This window comes from Bombina bombina, chromosome 7 (genome assembly GCF_027579735.1).
Source record: "Bombina bombina isolate aBomBom1 chromosome 7, aBomBom1.pri, whole genome shotgun sequence".
Lineage (NCBI taxonomy): Eukaryota > Metazoa > Chordata > Amphibia > Anura > Bombinatoridae > Bombina > Bombina bombina.
Genome location: NC_069505.1, coordinates 579,309,249 through 579,329,587, shown reverse-complemented (window position 1 = coordinate 579,329,587; position 20,339 = coordinate 579,309,249). Strand labels below are relative to the sequence as shown.

Genomic DNA, 20,339 nt, shown 5'->3' with positions numbered 1-20,339 from the left:
AAGACATGCTACATATCTGCATTGAACTAAAAGACATTAGCGGAAAGAGACAATGACATGGTTAAATTGCATTAGCTAATATCTTCCCATTTCAGCTAAGACATGCTACATATGCATATTTCTCCTAAACCAAACCTTGTGTAAAATGCTAACTACATGGTTACATTGCATTCTCTATCTGAGCATTTAAGGTAAGACATGCTACATATCTGCATTGAACTAAAAGACATTAGCGGAAAGAGACAATGACATGGTTAAATTGCATTAGCTAATATCTTCCCATTTCAGCTAAGACATGCTACATATGCATATTTCTCCTAAACCAAACCTTGTGTAAAATGCTAACTACATGGTTACATTGCATTCTCTATCTGAGCATTTAAGGTAAGACATGCTACATATCTGCATTGAACTAAAAGTAGACATTAGCGGGGGGAAAAAAATGGTTAAATTGCATCCTATAGCTGAACATTACGCTAACATTTTAAAACTACAGTGGCAATTGTCAAACTAATTAACCATGTTGTGCACAAATACTCACCAACGAGATAACCAGGGGGCATTCGTCTTTCCTCAAACGGTCTCCACAGGGACGACAGAGAGAGGATGCGGGCATCATGACTAGCCCCTCCAAAATTCGCACACACATGCATAATCTTCATCCGTGCGTCACAAACATACTGCACGTTGAGGCTATGAAAATGTTTGCGATTTCTGAAGGGCAAGTCATCAATTGGAGCACGCAGCGCAATGTGGGTACAATCTATGGCTCCCAAGACATTGGGCAATTCAGCAATATCAAAGAATTCCCGCTTCAGGCGCCTCCAATCACCATCATTCTGTGGGAATCCTATGTATTGCTTACTGATACGTACCATGGCGTCCAGAAAGTTATCAAACACCACAGAGAATGTACCTTGAGCCAGGCCATGCATGTACAGTTCTCCGGATTGAAAACTCCCGGAGGCCAGGACGTATAGACAGCTTAGCATCTTACTCATGGCGGGAACAGCAGTCCTTATTTGTATACGTGGCTCCAAATGAGGTTTAAGAAGATCGTAAAGGCCAATGAGCGGTTCGCGATTGAGCCGATACTTATCATAAACCTCAAAGTCGCTCATGTTTTCCAAGGTGGGTCTCACCCTGTAGACACGAGGACCTCGAACCAGATGACCCCTTTGTCTCAGTCTGAGCCGCCGAGGCTGCCTGATTCGATCAACAGCTAGTTCGCCAATAGCAGCACCAGCACTGTCTACCATGTCATCGTCATCCATCTTTCAAAACAGCGTAACAAGGTATGCACTTGATCTGATGTGGATCACAAGTGATGCTTTGGCCATGTTGTTTGGGGGATTTATAGTACAATTAGTCCAATGGTAGTGAGTTTGTAATGATTGCTGATTGTATTCACTTGTTTGTATGTGAGCGGCGCGAATGCTTTCACAGTGGGCGTTTTTTTGTTGTTTGCTGAAATGTTGTTTTCCAACAATGAATCTCAATGTGAAAGTGTCAAATATCACACATACAGTGCATGTTTGTAATGTTTGTTCATATGCGTAATCAATATTTCTTAAACGCGATCTTATAGTAACAAGCACACGTCCAGGCTAAAATGAATGAAAGTGCATAGTTGTGTATAATGTGCATCGAATGTGATCGATCAATGTTGCTGCAACATTGTTTGTAAACGATAAAGTAACATCTGCCATCTGTAGTATTGTATATATAAGTGATTGCCGAGATGTCAATATTGTACGCGTCCCTTTCAAATCGCAATAATAATTCCGAACTTCCCGTCTGCCATCTGTAGTATTATATATATAAGTGATTGCCGAGCTGTCAATATTGTATGCGTCCCTTTAAAATCGCAATAATAATTCCGAACTTCCCGTCTGCTATCTGTAGTATTGTATATATAAGTGATTGCCGAGCTGTCAATATTGTATGCGTCCCTTTCAAATCGCAATAATAATTCCGAACTTCCCGTCTGCCATCTGTAGTATTGTATATATAAGTGATTGCCGAGCAGTCAATATTGTATGCGTCCCTTTCAAATCGCAATAATAATTCCGAACTTCCCGTCTGCCATCTGTAGTATTGTATATATAAGTGATTGCCGAGCAGTCAATATTGTATGCGTCCCTTGAAAATCGCAATAATAATTCCGAACTTCCCGTCTGCCATCTGTAGTATTGTATATATAAGTGATTGCCGAGCTGTCAATATTGTATGCGTCCCATTCAAATGGCACTAATACTGAATAACTTCCGGCTGTCATCTGTAGTATTGTGTATATAAGTGATTGCCGAGCTGTCCATATTGTATGCGTCCCTTTCAAATGGCACTAATGCTGAATAACTTGCGGCTGTCATCTGTAGTATTATATATATAAGTGATTTGCGATCTGACAATATTTATTAATTGTCCCATTCAAATCTCCCTAATAATGCTGTTCCAAACTGTTGTTTACGTATATGTTGTATTGTAGTATTGAGTGTTAAAGTTCCGAAAGGGGCGGTATAGTCGTGAATCTGTGATGTGTATGGTTGAATCTTCTAATGACGTCATGATATTATTAACCTGCCTATGTAGTTCTGAAATCCTCATTGTGTTGTTGTATTGTGCTACATTGTTATTGTGTGCTGAATAAAATCTAAATGTGTGCTTTGTGGTTGCGTGATGGGTGATGCGTGTTATGTACATCTACGTATATATTGTGATTGTGTCCCACATATGCTGACTTCTATATAGCGGTCTGGCATTGTTGTTCCTTCCCATAAAGTGACATCTGTAATCTTGTGTAATGATGTTCTTGTTGTACGTAATTCCTAATGGTTTCTGGTGATGGAATCATGATGTTAAAAGTACAGTAAAATCCATATGTTGTGTTTTGTGATTCCTCGAGAGAATGTAATGTGTTTTTCCCCCATCATTTGAATGCACATGTATGAGTGAATGTTAAAAGTAATGTATGTGCATCCATGACTGATCATGTGTTAAGCCTATGTAGATATGCTGTTGCTGCAAGCATATGAGTTGAATAACTGAAATGCAATAATAAAGGTAAATGTGAATTGTTTCCCATTGTGTAGTGTTTGTGAATCCTGAAAAGTTGACATTATTTTTGTGTCCGTTTAAATGTAATATTTTTTAAAATAAAATTTTGTTACTAGTGATGTTGATTTGTAGTTGATGTAATATAAAAGTCTGAAACAATTTAATGGTGTTGTGAATATTTAATAAGTAAAATCCATAAATCCACCATAGGGAAATAGTCATTTCTTGATCTATTTATCATAGCTGTGTCTAACGCATAAAATCATGTATTTTCTAGCGCTGGTATTTGGAGTTTTTCTGTCTACGCTATTTGCGCGCGTTAGGGAAATGTGGGTTTCGCGTGCACGAGCACGTCTTCCCAATAGAAGTCAATGGAGGCTCTAAAAATTGGTCAATTTTTTTTTCTAAGGCTGGTTTTCCTCGTAAAGTGAGTGACGTCATGAGCTTGTGTGAAAAAGTAGCTAAATCGTGTTCTTTTTGTAATAAATAAATACTTTTTGTATGTCATGTGGTGTATATTGTTTGTATGCATCGATGAGTGTATATTTGTGATAATGTTATTAGTTAGATGTAGGTATATGAGGGTCTTTTCCCGTGTGTCAATGTAAGTCAATGGGAAAATGGATTTGTGTAGTTTTTTTTCTAACACCCGAGATCTCGCAACTTTGATCATTTGTATTTTGATGAAAAATTATTAAATATTAAAAAATAAACATAGTGTAGTGTTTGTATGAGTGTAAGTGTAGTTTGTGTAATATTTATTTTGTGATTTGTGAATGTTTATTTTGTCGGTATATGTTTACTACTGGGTCTGAGGTGTCGGTAGAAATTTGAGCGTTGAGTGATTTTTGAGTGTCGGTAAATGAACTCTAAATACCGGAGTCCGTAAGAAACCCGCGTTAGGGGCCTCTAACGCTGGTTTTCACGGCTAACGCCAAACTCCAAATCTAGGCCTTAGGGTTTATTTTTATTTTACAGGCAAGTTTGTATTTATTTTAACTAGGTAGAATAGTTATTAAATAGTTATTAACTATTTAATAACTACCTAGCTAAAATAAATACAAATTTACCTGTAAAATAAAACCTAACCTAAGTTACAATTACACCTAACACTACACTACAATTAAATAAATCAACTAAATTAAATAACGTTGGCGCCACTATAATAAACATATTAACCTCTAAACCGCTGCACTCCCGCCTCGCAAACATTAGTTAAATATTATTAACCCCTAATCTGCTGGCCCTAACATCGCCGCCACCTACCTACATTTATTAACCCCTAATCTGCCGCCCCCAATGTCGCTGCCACTATATTAAAATTATTAACCCCTAAACCTAAGTCTAACCCTAAATCTAACACCCACTAACTTAAATATAATTTAAATAAATCTAAATAAATATTCCTATCATTAACTAAATAATTCCTATTTAAAACTAAATACTTACCTGTAAAATAAACCTTAAGCTAGCTACAATATAACTAATAGTTACATTGTAGCCAGCTTAGGGTTTATTTTTATTTTACAGGCAAGTTTGTATTTATTTTAACTAGGTAGAATAGTTATTAAATAGTTATTAACCATTTAATAACTACCTAGCTAAAATAAATACAAAAGTACCTGTAAAATAAAACCTAGCCTAAGTTACAATTACACCTAACACTACACTACAATTAAATAAATCAACTAAATTAAATACAATTACCTAAATTAAATTAAATTAGCTAAAGTACAAAAAAAACAAACACTAAATTACAGAAAATAATAAACAAATTACAGAAATTTAAACTAATTACACCTAATCTAATAGCCCTATTAAAATAAAAAAGCCCCCCCAAAATAAAAAAAAACCCTAGCCTAAACTAAACTACCAATAGCCCTTAAAAGGGCCTTTTGCGGGGCATTGCCCCAAAGTAATCAGCTCTTTTACCTGAAAAAAAAATACAAAGAACCCCCCCCAACAGTAAAACCCGCCACCCACACAACCAACACCCCAAATAAAATACTATCTAAAAAAACCTAAGCTCCCCATTGCCCTGAAAAGGGCATTTGGATGGGCATTGCCCTTAAAAGGGCAGTTAGCTCTTTTGCAAGCCCAAACCCTAATCTAAAAAATAAAACCCACCCAATACACCCTTAAAAAAACCTAACACTAACCCCCTGAAGATCGACTTACTGGGAGACGTCTTCATCCAAGCCGGGCGAAGTGGTCCTCCAGACGGGCAGAAGTCTTCATCCAAGCCGGGCAGAAGTGGTCCTCCAGACGGGCAGAAGTCTTCATCCAGACGGCATCTTCTATCTTCATCCATCCGGCACTGAGCGGGTCCATCTTCAAGCCATCCGGCGCGGAGCATCCTCTTCTGCCGACGGCTACCCGACGAATGAAGGTATCTTTAAGTGACGTCATTCAAGATGGCGTCCCTTAGATTCCGATTGGCTGATAGAATTCTATCAGCCAATCGGAATTAAGGTAGGAAAAATCCTATTGGCTGATCCAATCAGCCAATAGGATTGAGCTTGCATTCTATTCTACCTTCATTCGTTGGGTAGTTGTCGGCAGAAGAAAATCCTCCACGTCGGATGGCTTGAAGATGTACCCGCTCCGCGCCGGATGGATGAAGATAGAAAATGCCGTCTGGATGAAGACTTCTGCCCGTCTGGAGGACCACTTCTGCCCGGCTTGGATAGTCAAATAAAAGTCACGTGGGAAGAATACTTGATAAATAAATTCAATATGGCATTGGGGCAAAACTACCTAATTTAGGATGATTCCACATTTAATAAATACACGCACCCTCACCGGAAAGGGTTTTATTTAGCGTTAAAGAGACAGTGTCCTGTAAAATTTGTTTCCCCTTAATGTATTTCAAATACTTGTTATACTAGCAGCAGAGTATAAAATGAATGATGAATTGCTCCTTAAGGTTTATTTTTGTATTAAAAATAGATGGTTTTGTTTTTTGACAACACAACCCATTAAAATGGGTAGAGCTTATAGGGAAATCTCATCAACTTACATTATCATTTTCTATACACACATGCTTCCTTATCTCTGTCTGTATACCAAAGCCCAATACTTAGAACAATTAAAAATTAACATTTTATTACTTATCTCTCCTACCTCCCACTGGGAATGTAATCTCTGCTGACATTTTATATAACTTTTTATCGTTATTACTTAAAGGGACATAATACTCATATGCTAAATCACTTGAAACTGATGCAGTATAACTGTAAGAAGCTGACAGGAAAATATCACCTGAGCATCTCTATGTGAAAAAGGAAGATATTTTACCTCACAACTGCCTCAGCTCAGCAGAGTAAGTGCTGTGTAAAAAGTTATACTTCAGCTGTTGCTTAGCTGCAGGTAATAAAAAAAATATGAAGAAATAAACAACAGCCAATCAGCATCAACAGTGCTGAGGTCATGAACTCTTTTACTGTGATCTCATAAGATTTCCGAGATTTCATAGTAAACTTCCTTAAACTGAATAGGGAAATAACATGAGACTGCACGAGTCTCAATCCCTTAGCTGTCCCGGGACAGACATACTGATTTGCTGCTTAGAAGTCCTTTACAATGGGATGTGGCTACTGAGGAACTTTTGAGGTAAAATATCTTTCTTTTTTACATAGAGATGTTCAGGTGATATTTTCTAGTCAGCTTTTTACAGCTATGCTGCATCACTTTCAAGTGTTTCAACATTTGGGTATCATGGCCCTTTAAGTATTGAAATTGTCAATATAGGTGGGTATAACACAGCAACATTAGCTATTTCTAGGATTACCATAATTTTTAGAGGTGAAACTGGGACCACCTGGTGCGGTGCCAGTGGGGGTGTGGTCAGGAGCGTGGTCAAGGGGGCGTGGCAATTACCGGTCCTTTTAAAGTAGTAGCTTTTATGTGTGTAATGTTTCATGGATACTCTACCCTTCCTCAGTCGCACAAGTGAATCACACAGTTTGAATAGACCATAACACCACCCCTAGTGAAAAAGGCACCATTACATTGTCATAGCAAATAAATCATTAATCTAAATGTCAGATTCTAAATAATGCCAAACATTAAGCATAATTATCACTTTCATAATTATCAATTTCACAATTTAATATCTGCAGTGTAATATGTGTTTTATGTGTCTAATTAAGGAACAGAGCCAAATACTGATAAGGCATACATACAACATTGAATGAAAGTAAAAAAGAAACACGTACCTTCTAAAGCTGTTTAAGAGGCTACTCTATACCATAATGCAGGAAGATTATAGCCAAAATGCTATCCTGCATGAAGTAAAGCAAGATCCAGGCCAAAAATCCTTCCTGTCTGTACTTCCTAGTCATATCCATATGATTCACCTAAAGGTGTATTACCGGCAATGTCACCAGGGGTCGGGGGGGTGTTAAATTCTTAGAAAAATAAACCAAGTAGTACTACAAAATTAAAAAAACCTATGCTGCTCACTCAGCCTGTATTACTAAATGTAAACTTTGAAGATCACGAACGTTAAGCTAAGCAGGGCTGTATGTAACAAAGTACAAGCATCCAACTATGCCGGAGAGTCACAGTCCAGTCATTTTGAATAATGTGTCTGGGTTTCAGGTGGTCTGAAATCCAGACACATGATTTGAAACCTGGAGGTGGCAACCCTACTGGGACAGAATGAACAACCGGGTGGGACACTGGGACAGCGCCTCCAAACCGGGACAATCCCAGTAAAAGTGGGACTTCTGGTAAGCCTAGCTATTTCAAATACCAAAATACAAGTAAAGTAGCTATTTGAACACAATTTAATACACTCTAGCTGGTAAAATTGATTATTGGAAAAATTAAAGGGTATAAAATTTTACAGTAATCTGTCCCTTTGTTTTGGCTGTGGCCTGGGGTTCAGGCAATCTCCTAATAAATGGGTAAAACCCAGGCACCTATGTGGGTTATTAGTTACAATATTTGGGCTCTGGTCAGAAGGATGATCATATAGAGGAGGTTGAAAATTCTAATACTCCTCAATTACCAAAATGTGGTTATAATTTAACAGCTTGACTAATTGTCTAACAATAGGGACTTGGTATTTAAAATGGGAATCGGTATTATTATTATTATTATCTTTTAAAATAAATGTATTTTTAGATAATGAAGCTCAGAATATTCAGAACCTGATATGTCCAATGTCATTTACTGTTGATGGGACTTTCAGAAACAACAGAGTTAATTTTACAATAGCTAAAGTTTAGTTTTATACGCTCTCAGTATTTGTATTCAAACTTTTCAGAAATCTTCTGGGACCACAGCAGTCTCTATAACAAACAGATCTCAGTCTAGCTACAAAATGATTTAAAACATTTGCTTTGAACATAGGACAAAGAATATGATGAGTGCAGCATGCAGCAGGTGAGTAACAAAACATTTTTTTTAATATGCAGATATTTTTTATTATAGATTACAAAAGCTTTAATTCCACTTTATAAATACAATAAATCACATTTGTATTTTATGATTACTCCTCAAATTTAGTTCTTACTATTGCAGCAAATATTTATTTAATAAAATATAACAAGTGTTCCTAAAAGGTGAGATATCTAAGGGGCGATTTATCAAGCTGAGGTGGACAGGGGCGCACATACGCGGCCCTGTCCGCCGCAGCTCGCCTCTGGCAGAATTCAGCATTGCACACGAGCGCTATTTTGTGTTTGCGTGCAATCCCGCCCCCTGCCCGCGCAAGGCCAATCAGGCGCGGGCAGGAGCTGTTAATCTCCCCAGTCAGACTAGACCACGGAGATTGAATTTCGCCACTTTAGAGGTGGCGAAAGACTAGGGAAGCAACTGTCTGGTGACCGCTGCTTGCTAAATAGAGAACCTGCAGCCGTAGTGGGTCGAAAGGCTTGCAAAGCCTTTGATAAATTGACCCCTAAGTGCTGACTAGTAGATCACAAGACTGTGATGTGAGTTTCCATTTCATTCAGCCATAGTTAAAGTCTTGCTTGGGAGCTATAGACAGCTGCTGGTCACTAGCAGGTACACACGGTTACTGGTAGGGTTTTGTGACTGTTGTTAATTGGTTCACTGGCTGTGTCTGCTCTGAACCAGCAGTTCTCTGTGGCTCCCTTTAAAGGGCCATAATAGCCGAAAAATTACAAGCTCTATTTCGTTAGAGCATGTTGACCCTACACTACTGTGTGTTTAACACCTGCAAAGGAAAAAAGTACACAGTAGAAGTGCAGCTTGGGATTTGCAGAGCACTGTTGGCCCCGGGCACTAATCACAGGACTCAGATGTTGACTTGCGAGGGCATTAGTGCTATAATTATGTGCTCCAATAAATAATTAGATAATGTAAATATTGAACTTTAAAGCTCCAGTAAACACAGCAGATTTGCACAACTAACAAAGGCATGATAAAAAGACAATACAATAGCACATAGTCTGAACTTCAAATGAGTCGTAGATTTTTTTCTGACAATTTTAAAAATTATGTATATTTCCACTCCCCCTGTATCATGTGACAGCCATCAGCCAATCACAAATGCATATACCCTTATGCTGTGAATTCCTGCACATGCTCAGTAGGAGCTGGTGACTCAAAAAGTTTAAATATAAAAAGACTGTGCACATTTTGTTAATGGAAGTAAATTGGAAAGTTGTTTAAAATTGCTGCTCTTACTGAATTGTGAATTATTAATTTTGACTTGAGTGTCCCTTTAATGTCCAATTTTATGGGATTGAGCAAAACAAAGTGAAGATGCAATTGCAGTATATGTAACAAAGTATTACGATAACAAATGATTGAGAATATACTGTATACATCAGCTATGTCAGCTCTCAGTAAAATCAATCACTCTTTGTAGCATCAGCAACCAAAGTAATAAACGCTTCAGTGGTTTAGATTAGATACATGATACTGACAGGTAACAATGATTGACATTTTTTTTAGAATATACCTGGGAAAAACACCTTTTTACCTTTTAAAGAGACAGTAAAGTCAACATTAAACTTAAAGGGACACTGAACCCATTTTTTTTTTTCGTGGTTCAAATAGAGCAGCAATTTTAAGCAACTTTCTATTTTACTCCTATTATCAAATTTTCTTCGTTCTCTTGCTATCTTTATTTTAAAAAGAAGGCATCTAAGCTAAGGAGTCAGCAACATTTTTGGTTCAGAACACAGGACAGCACTTGTTTATTGGTGGGTGAATTTATCCACCAATCATCAAGAACGACCCAGGTTGTTCACCAAAAATGGGCTGGCATCTAAACTTACATTCTTGCTTCTCAAATAAAGATAGCAAGAGAATGAAGACAAATGGATAATAGGAGTCAATTAGAAAGTTGCTTAAAATTTCATGCTCTATCTGAATCAAGAAATCTTTTGGGTTCAGTGTCCCTTTAAATGGATTGGATAGAGCATGACATTTTAAACAACTTTCTATTTTACTTTTATTATCAATGTTGCTCAGTTCTCTTCATATCCTTTGTAATAGAGTAATCATAGGTGAGCTCAGGAGGGTGCACGAGTCTTTAGCGATTTGACAGCAGTAAATTGGAAAAGTTGTATCAAATTTCATACTTTATCTGATTAATGAAAGTTAATTTTTACTGTCTCTTTAAGTGTTGGCTCCACTGTAATATTTTTTTAACAAAACAATGCAGCCATTTGCTTGTAATGCAGTTTTATTATTTATGTCGCCTGCTTTCCTGTAATTGAATTCTGAGAACTAACTTTTCCATGGCCCCTACAGAGGCCGGAGTGAATATTGCAGAAATCAGATGTTTAACCCCTGTAACATTCTATGCACTCTTTTTCTTCCCTTTAGTGTGTTCCCAGTGGTCTATCTTACCTCCTGGAGTGTATTACATTGTTTACAAATTGCTCCTTTACATTTATTTTGTCATTTGCAATAACTGATTTTGACTGTTGTATCGCAACCTATACTGTAAATGTCAGTACTTAAAAATAATTGTTATAGAAAAACTATGTAAACAAGAAGGTTTAGAATTGTCCTAATGGGGGCTGTGACAGAGAGGTACTAAAATGTCAATTTTTCCATGGTTCCCTCTACGTATTGGCCTTAAATAAACAGTGAAAAGTAAGGGGAGCATTTTGTAAATAATTAGACAGCAAGTGCAATAATAAAATACTTTAACATTTTGTACTTTTATGCCCCAATGAAAGCTCTAGTCTAGAACACATACTAAATGGACAAAAAGAAAACAATAGATATATTTAGGCGCATTAAGCATTGAAGGGACATATATATATATAGTATACCATTGCTGTATGGCTGATAGAGACTTCCTATATATTTGTATAACACAGTATTTTACACAGTTCTCCAACACAGCATTGACTACACACTAATATAGCATTACAACTAACCAGTACATTCTCTCAGCATCATGTCCAACTTTAAATTAAAAAAAAAAAAGTTTTAGTCAGTTGCCTGAGGCACAATAATGATGAACCACAGGCAGTATTTATAACTTTGAGAATTTTCATTAAAAGTGAAGGCTATCCAGTAATAAAATCCAAACGTTCTCTTTTGTCAAGTATCAGCACCCTATTTTGTCCATTAGGTGGCATGAGAATACCATTTAGATCAATGCTGGCAAAGCTCTAATATTGACAATTTTAGAAACATAAAGGTATAGATCAGGGTTCATTAAACGTTTTTCCCAAGACCCAGTGCCATATACCACATACCTTTGCAACCCTATGTTTATGCTTGGTCTTAAAATGTCTGAAGTAATATACAAGATAGCTGCAATTTTTGGCAAAGTGAATAAAATGTGTATGTACTTTATATACCTGATTGTAGTCAAGCATGCAAGTGTAGTAAAAGGTAATAACACACACACTCTCTCATACAATACACACCACACACACACTATCATGCAACACACACCCTCAACAACACACCCATCACACACACTCGCATATAACACACACCACAATCTCATATAACACACATACACCACACACATTCTCATATAACACACACCACAATCTCATATAACACACATACACCACACACATTCTCATATAACACACACCACAATCTCATATAACACGCATACACCACACACATTCTCATATAACACACACCACAATCTCATATAACACACATACACCACACACATTCTCATATAACACACACCACAATCTCATATAACACGCATACACCACACACATTCTCATATAACACACACCACAATCTCATATAACACGCATACACCACACACATTCTCATATAACACACACCACAATCTCATATAACACACATACACCACACACCACAATCTCATATAACACACATACACCACACACATTCTCATATAACACACACACTGCACACTCTCATACACCAGACATATTCTCATATAACACACACACTGCACACACTCTCCTACATCACACATGCGCACACAGACTCTCCTACAACACACACACAAGTCGCAAACCCAGTAAACATGGTGTTGTGACCCAGTAATGGACCCCCGACCAATGGGTGAAGAACCCTTCTGTAGATGACAAGTGGCACACAAAATCATTAACACTTTTATGCATTAATATCACTAGAGTGCAATCAATCAACAAATTTATTGTGCTCTGTCGTGTTATTTTCTAGAGATCGAGAGATAGTGTAAATGTTTAGTGAAGAACGGCACAATTTGACTTTCGGCTTAGCTCAACTTCAGTTTAGCGCACTTTAAGCTTAGTGCGCCTTCCGTTTGCGCATTTTAGGCTTAGAGCACCCTAGGCTTAACACAACTTCCGTTTAGCTCACTTTAGGCTTAGCACATCTTCTGTTTAGCTCATCTTAAACTTAATGCACCTTTGGTTTAGCACTCTTTAGACTTAGCGCACCTTAGGCCCCGGGCTCGAGTGATAGCTGACATGAGTTTTTCAGTGAGCCCCAATAGCAGTCTACTATGTAAAGAATTCAGCACATCTGCTCTATCTGACATCCAGATGCTAGCGCACCCTAGGCATTTTGATCGAGAGCTAACATTTTACTGTGAACTTGTAAAATGAGAGCAAAAACGAGAGTGCTATTGATCTAACTTGAGCAGAGTTCGCACTCAATAACGCTAATATTTTTGCCCTCCATTTGTAATCTAGTCAATAGTGTTTATTTACTGATATATGCTGTGCATGTAGGATAACAATTGAGCCTCCTTAATTTAATTAAAATCTCTAAATAAAACAAAGTTTCAGTAGCTACTGAAGATACAAATAATCATGTTGGCCAATAAAAAGTCTGAATGAGCACTTGGAGAAGAAACTGCTGGTTGATTATTACTTATGAGCATAATTGTGTTATACGTATAAAGATGTGAATTTTTCTTTTCTAGGGCTAAAAAATATATTTACATGGAGACAATAAATCAGACCCTGGTGTCATATTTCATTATTAAGGGGATTTCTGATGTTCCTGAGTTCCAAGTGCCAGTTTTCCTTTTGGTTCTTCTGATCTATCTCACAGTGCTTGGTGGTAACATGACTATTCTTCATCTGGTGTGCCAAGATAATCAGCTGCACACACCTATGTATTTCTTTCTGGGAAACTTGTCTCTTATTGATATATCTTACACCAGCATCACTCTACCTAAGGTTCTGTATCAGAGTGAAGTCTGAGATTATTCTCGTTAGTCAAGATTCCAGCAAAGTGATTCAAAAAAAGATTGCGCCACATAGTGTATTCTTCTCTAGTAACCACAACATGTAAAATATAAATAAACAGACTCCCCCCTTCAAGCACTAGAACTTGCATGCTCGATCCTCTCAGTTCCCCAGCTAAACTGACAAATGGCAAACAGGTCACAGCCAAACAGTCTTCGCTGCTCTGTATCACACCACAATAGGGATTGGTAAAAATAGACTTTATCTAGACATGTGCGTTTTGTTTCAAATCGAAATTCATACGAATTCGCCAAATTCGGGGATTCGAATCGATTCGAATTTCCACATTACCCTAGCAACGAAACTAAACTAATCCAAATGCATTTGTAACAAATAAATCCAAATTAGTTCGGATTTATTCGTTACATTCGAATGGCCATGGACTAATCACAATTCAGTATAAAAATTAAATTTAGTGAGATTTAGTGAGATAGAACAGTGAAATAATTCCGTTTGTGTAACTTGGAATCAACATAACATATACCGAACTTCTGAATTTATGAATCGAATCCGAAACTAATACATCTGAATTTATTCGAATCCGAATGAATCCGAAATGAATACATTTGAATGTATCCGAATTCGAATCGATACGAAAAAAAATCCAAAATGGTCTTAAACAAATGTTTCCGCTGTACACATATCTAGCTTTATCCATTTAAATATAGTTTGTTAAAAAAAATGTTTTTAAATAAAGCAACAATCTTCTTGAAAATATCACTTTTGTCATTATTATTTTTTATTGCATGAACATATACATTTTATTTTTATAATTTTATTTCCTAAGCAATTAAACATATTTACTTTTTTGTTTTAATAAACTATATTTTAACTGGAAATAGCTTGTGTAACCGATCCCTATTGTGATTTGACACCGAGCGCTGATAATTATAAAGCTGTGACCGTTTTCAGTGTGACGGTTTTTCTGGGAACTTAGAGAACCAAGTTATAGAATTTGGAGGCCATTTACACTTTTTAGTCTGTGTATTCCTATTTGTGGTTTCTAGAGGATACCGTTGACTGTTTGAATGTGAGTCTAGCTGAACCAGATGAACTTCCATTATCTCTATCCAAGGTCTATTTGGACTTTTTTTATTTATTTATTGAATTTAACAATTTAATTTGGGGAGATTTTTTTGTTTGTATTAATATTTGTAGATTGTATGCTACCTTTTATTTGTCTTCTAGATCTAAAAGATCTCAGCAAGCCCACATCTCACTCACAGTTTAAAACAGGAGTGGTAAATGTTTTTTTTTGTTTTTGTTTTAAATTGTGTACCCAAATCAGCAATAATAATATACAAAAAAGCACCAGTGTTGAAATCCATAATGTATATTGACTAATGCTTTATTTTTTATTTTATTTTTTCATTTTAAATTTTTATTTCAATTTCATATGTAACAAATGTAAGAAAAATACACTATTTTAGCATTATAACATTACATATAGTTTAGACAGCAAGGTGAGTAGATGAAACTTGCCACTTAGATTGTGCTGACGTGGAAGCTTGTATATACAGGTGGCCCTCGGTTTACAACGGTTCAATTTGCACCGTTTCAGAATAACAACCTTTTTTTCAGTCATGTGACTGCTATTGAAAAGCATTGAGAAGCAGTGCATTGATTAAAATAGCCAGTAGGTGGAGCTTTCTGCTTGTGTTGCAGCAAAGATATGCAAGTCAAGCAAGCTAAAATTAATCAGTATAACTTGACCAGAGCTATCGAGCAGCTTTCATAGGAACAAGATCTTCCTGTCTATAAATCAGTCCAGATTGGAATGCATAGAAAACTGTTTGCAGAAAAATGCAAGTAAAGTCTGTGCTGTGTGATTATTTTATTAGGTTTATAATGCTGTTTAGCAAATGTTTTTGTTCATTTAACTTAGTTTAATTATATATTCTGTGTTGTGTGATTATTTTATTAGGTTTATAATGCTGTTTAGCATTTAAAGTCTTCACATCAAAGCTTTAAAAATAATGCATTAGGTGTTACTTAAGCCAATTTTGAGAGGGGCCTGGAACCTATCTCCCTCACTTCCCATTGACTTACATTATAAACTGGGTTTCAATTTACAACAGTTTCAATTTACAACCATTCCTTCTGGAACCTAACCCCGGCGTAAACTGAGGGCTACCTGTAGTCACCTGGATTAATTCTGCAGTCATTTATCCTTGCATTGTTCCCAAGTTCTCTCGGATTCAGTCGTCTCAATTTGCAGCCCAGGTATAGCATAAATGAGAAACTAACTGAACCAAACATTCCTGGCTATCTATCTACTGTAGCAACATTACAGTTATAAGTTTAAATGAACACGGAGACAGTTCAGCATCGTATAAGCTTTTTGCCTAATCCCTTCCCCACCCTTATTAAAGTAGTGTAGGATATCATAATTGGCTAATGCTTTATTTCTAACAATTAGCATATAATAATAATAAAAATAATGATGCACTGCAATTGAAGCCAAACAACAAGGGGTATAGTGGCCCACAGGTGGAGTGCCAGCAAAGTTTTTATGATTGCCAACATAAGTACTTTTGCCATGGGTTTGCCACCCCTGGTATAAAAGCTTGTCTAGGTGTCACTTTCATTCAGAGTTTCAATGCCATTGCCCACGCCACAGCTGTAAAGGGCAAGGTTTAACGAGGGCAGTCTGCGCTGAAAAAAAATTGTTTTCTTTGTATAAACCTGTGCTGTTGTGTTTGCAATTGTTTGATATCCATGAGAGCAGATTATATTTGTGTATATTTTTAACCAAAAGATCTATAGGTTAAACAATAAAGACAATTTTTCACAGACGTCTTTGCTTATATTTACCAAGGGTGCCAATATTAGTGGCGGGCACTGTAAATGCTCTTTAGACTTTTAATTTATGTGAATTTAATTTCTTATTAAAAATTTGAATACAATTATTTTATTTTATCATTTGATTATGAACTGCTTTTAGTTTTATTTTAGCTATAGGTAATTAGCTCACTGCCTCAGTTGTAGACCACATAGCCTCTTGCAAACTATAATGAAGGTTTTCACAGTGTCAAAACACAGCTGTATCAGTTGCAGCCTTAAAGGCACAGTCTAATCAAAATCAAACTCTCATGATTAAGATAGGGCATGTCATTTTGAACAAATTTCCAATTTCATGTGTGCCAGATAGATAACATTGAGCTCACGCCAGTAGAGTTACTTATGGGTCAGCACTGATTGGCTAAAATGCAAGTCTGTCAAAAGAACTGAGATAAGAGGGCAGTCTGTTTAGTTATCTCAAGGTTCAACCAATGCCTATGTTGCATCACTTTTTTTAAACCCTACTAACATTAGCAGTTTAATGAACATAGAGATACAATGGTATAACTGTGGGTGTATTATAGAGACACATCGGCTCAGTACAATTTTCACTTTTTAACAATGATCTCTTCATGCCAAAGTCTAGCTGCATCTCAGGTTATAGTTATGGGGCGTAAAATAAGTGAATGAAGAAACCAAATAAGTGATCAAAAAAGGGACACTCAAGTCAAAATTAAACTTTTATGATTCAGATAGAGCAGTAATTTTAAACAACTTTCCAATTTACTTCCATTAACAAAATGTGCCCAGTCTTTTTATATTTACACTTTTTGAGTCCCCAGCTCCTACTGAGCATGTGCAAGAATTCACAGAATATGGACAGAGAGAAGAAGAGAGGCGCCTCATGGGACAGTATCGTGCCAACAGATATATCACACAGTGGGACGGCACGTAAGTAATTATACTCACAAAAGTGGCGGCATATATGAATGCCTAGTGAAGCGAGACTGGACTTTTTGTCGCCCGACAGACAAACACTCCAGTGTGTTGAGACGTAGGATCACGGAGCCCGTCAACCAATCAGCAGCCACAGGCAGTCAGCGTCAGTCGTGGGAGCTGTTCCGGAAGTAGCCAATAGTCCGACCGCTGCTTCTCTGGATCAACAAACCGAATCCCAAAATAATCCTTCTCCAGCAAGCTGTAGTGGTTGCAGATATGGTCAAAGAGAAACTGGCCTTTGGTTTCTTTCTGGAAGGGAGACCGGTACCGCTTATGAACACCAGACTGCCAATGGTGGCATCAAAAAGTCACTAGATTCCACAAAAAGGCAACCAATTATCTTCTGCTATAGTATCCTGAATGCACCTGATTCTGTAGATCTTGAAAGTTATGCAGGGCCAGGTCTAATCAGTACCTGGATGGGATCATTCCAGTTTCTTCAAGAGGCTGCACAACTCTGGGCCCAGGACAAGTACTCCAAGAAGGAACTGAATATCGCATGAGATCTCCGAGTCGTCCAGCAGGCTGCTGGACGACTCGGAGATCTCATGCAATATTCAGTTCCTTCTTGGAGTACTTGTCCTGGGCCCAGAGTTGTGCAGCCTCTTGAAGAAACTGGAATGATCCCATCCAGGTACTGATTAGACCTGGCCCTGCATAACTTTCAAGATCTACAGAATCAGGTGCATTCAGGATACTATAGCAGAAGATAATTGGTTGCCTTTTTGTGGAATCTAGTGACTTTTTGATGCCACCATTGGCAGTCTGGTGTTCATAAGCGGTACCGGTCTCCCTTCCAGAAAGAAACCAAAGGCCAGTTTCTCTTTGACCATATCTGCAACCACTACAGCTTGCTGGAGAAGGATTATTTTGGGATTTGGTTTGTTGATCCAGAGAAGCAGCGGTCGGACTATTGGCTACTTCCGGAACAGCTCCCACGACAGACGCTGACTGCCTGTGGCTGCTGATTGGTTGACGGGCTCCGTGATCCTACATCTCAACACACTGGAGTGTTTGTCTGTCGGGCGACAAAAAGTCCCGTCTCGCTTCACTAGGCATTCATATATGCCGCCACTTTTGTGAGTATAATTACTTACGTGCCGTCCCACTGTGTGATATTTCTGTTGGCACGATACTGTCCCATGAGGCGCTTCTCTTCTTCTCTCTGTCCATACAGGTGTCTGCTCTAACCGCATTATTTAAGAGTGCTGCCTGCTCCTCCGGAAGACATTGGGAACCTTCACTATCCGAACTTTTTTGGGAACTTTGCGCACCTCATATAGAGACTCCATCTACTCTATATTTTTTGTAATTCACAGAATATACCTATATGCATTTGTGATTGGCTGATGGCTGTCACATAATACAGGAGGAGTGGAAATAGACATGACTTTGACATTTGTCATTGGAAGTTCAGACTAAGTGCTATTGCATCACCTTTTTATTGTTTATTGTGCAAATCTACTGTATTTACCGCTCATTTAACCCTTCCTTTTCCATTACAGGTTCTTTTCATGTTCATATCCGGAGACAACACAATTTCATTCTTTGTCTGCTTTACTCAGTTCTATGTATTTTCATCATCTACCTCTTATGAGTTGTTGTTACTCACAGCAATGGGTTATGATCGGTATGTGGCCATATGTAAGCCATTGCATTATCACACAATCATGAACCGTAGAGCATGTGTTCTTCTGACATCTGTCTGCTGGTGTCTTGGATTTTTAGAACCAATGCCCTTTGTCATTTTATTGGCAGGGATTTCGTGTTATACATCAAAAATAATCAACCACTTCTTCTGTGACTTGGTTCCACTTCTACAAATCTCCTGCACCGATACTTCTCTTTTGGAGACTTTGGTTTTCACAGAAGGAATGTTTCTTACCCTCCTCACTCCTTTTATTCTAACATGTATTTCTTATGCATTCATCATGGTTACCATCCTAAAGATCCGTTCCAACACTGGAAGACGTAAGGCTTTTTACACCTGCGCGTCACACCTCACCGTTGTCGTTCTTCTGTATGCGACTCTCATTTGCCAATATATGAGACCAGCTACTACTAATAGTTTGGACTCCAATAAACTTTTCTCTCTATTTAACGCTATTGCTCTTCCTCTATTAAATCCACTGATTTATAGCTTGAAAAATAAAGATGTGAAGTCTGCTCTAAAACGGAGACTGAGGTCTATTTAAAGGGACAGTATACACCAATTATCATATAACTGTATGTAATAGACACTACTATAAAGAAGAATATGCACAGATACTGATCTAAACATCCAGTATAAAACCTTTTAAAAACTTACTTAGAAGCTCCAAATGTAGCTCTATTGATGAGGTTAGGTTGGAACACCGATTGAAAGGGGCTGAAAAAAAAAAAGAGTAGACCTTCCTCCTCCTCCCCCTTCCCCTGCATATGAAAAGACCCTTTACACAAACAGGAGCAAGCAGGAATCTGTAGACTTGGGTCACATCTGATACTTTGGGGCTTGGTTAGGAGTCTGAAAATCAGCACAATGTTATAAAAAAAAATAAGAAAACTATATATTTTTACAAAAACACTCCCAGATGGGCTATATACATGTATCACCTACAAAACATTTATGCAAAGAAAAATCTAGTCTACAGTATCCCTTTAAGTATTAACTACATTTTGTAGCATACTGAGCACTAGCCAATAAACATAAGGATTAGTGCCTGTGATTGTGGAGTGATTTGTTTCATGGAAATTATATAACATAACAGAAAGCCTTCTTAAAGAGACAGTTAACACCTCATAATTATAAGCCAAGTCTCAAGAAATTAAAGGGACACGAAACCCCTT

The 20,339-nt window shown here is 37.4% G+C and overlaps 1 protein-coding gene across 1 annotated transcript; it reads left to right on the top strand.

The window, feature by feature from the left end:
* Nucleotides 1-13,424: 13,424 nt before the first annotated feature.
* Nucleotides 13,425-19,708, top strand: LOC128636103 (olfactory receptor 1038-like). Its single transcript, XM_053689168.1, has 2 exons — nucleotides 13,425-13,664; nucleotides 19,019-19,708. The coding sequence occupies exons 1-2, from the start codon at nucleotides 13,425-13,427 to the stop codon at nucleotides 19,706-19,708; spliced, it is 930 nt and encodes a 309-aa protein (XP_053545143.1).
* Nucleotides 19,709-20,339: the final 631 nt, after the last annotated feature.

What these genes read in the sequence shown, in the direction of transcription:
- LOC128636103 (XM_053689168.1), top strand. Translation starts at nt 13,425, where the DNA reads ATGGAGACAATAAATCAGACCCTGGTGTCATATTTCATTATTAAGGGG. An exon ending in CCAGCATCACTCTACCTAAG is followed by an intron (nt 13,665 to 19,018) that starts GTTCTGTATCAG and finishes TTTCCATTACAG; the next exon opens with GTTCTTTTCATGTTCATATC.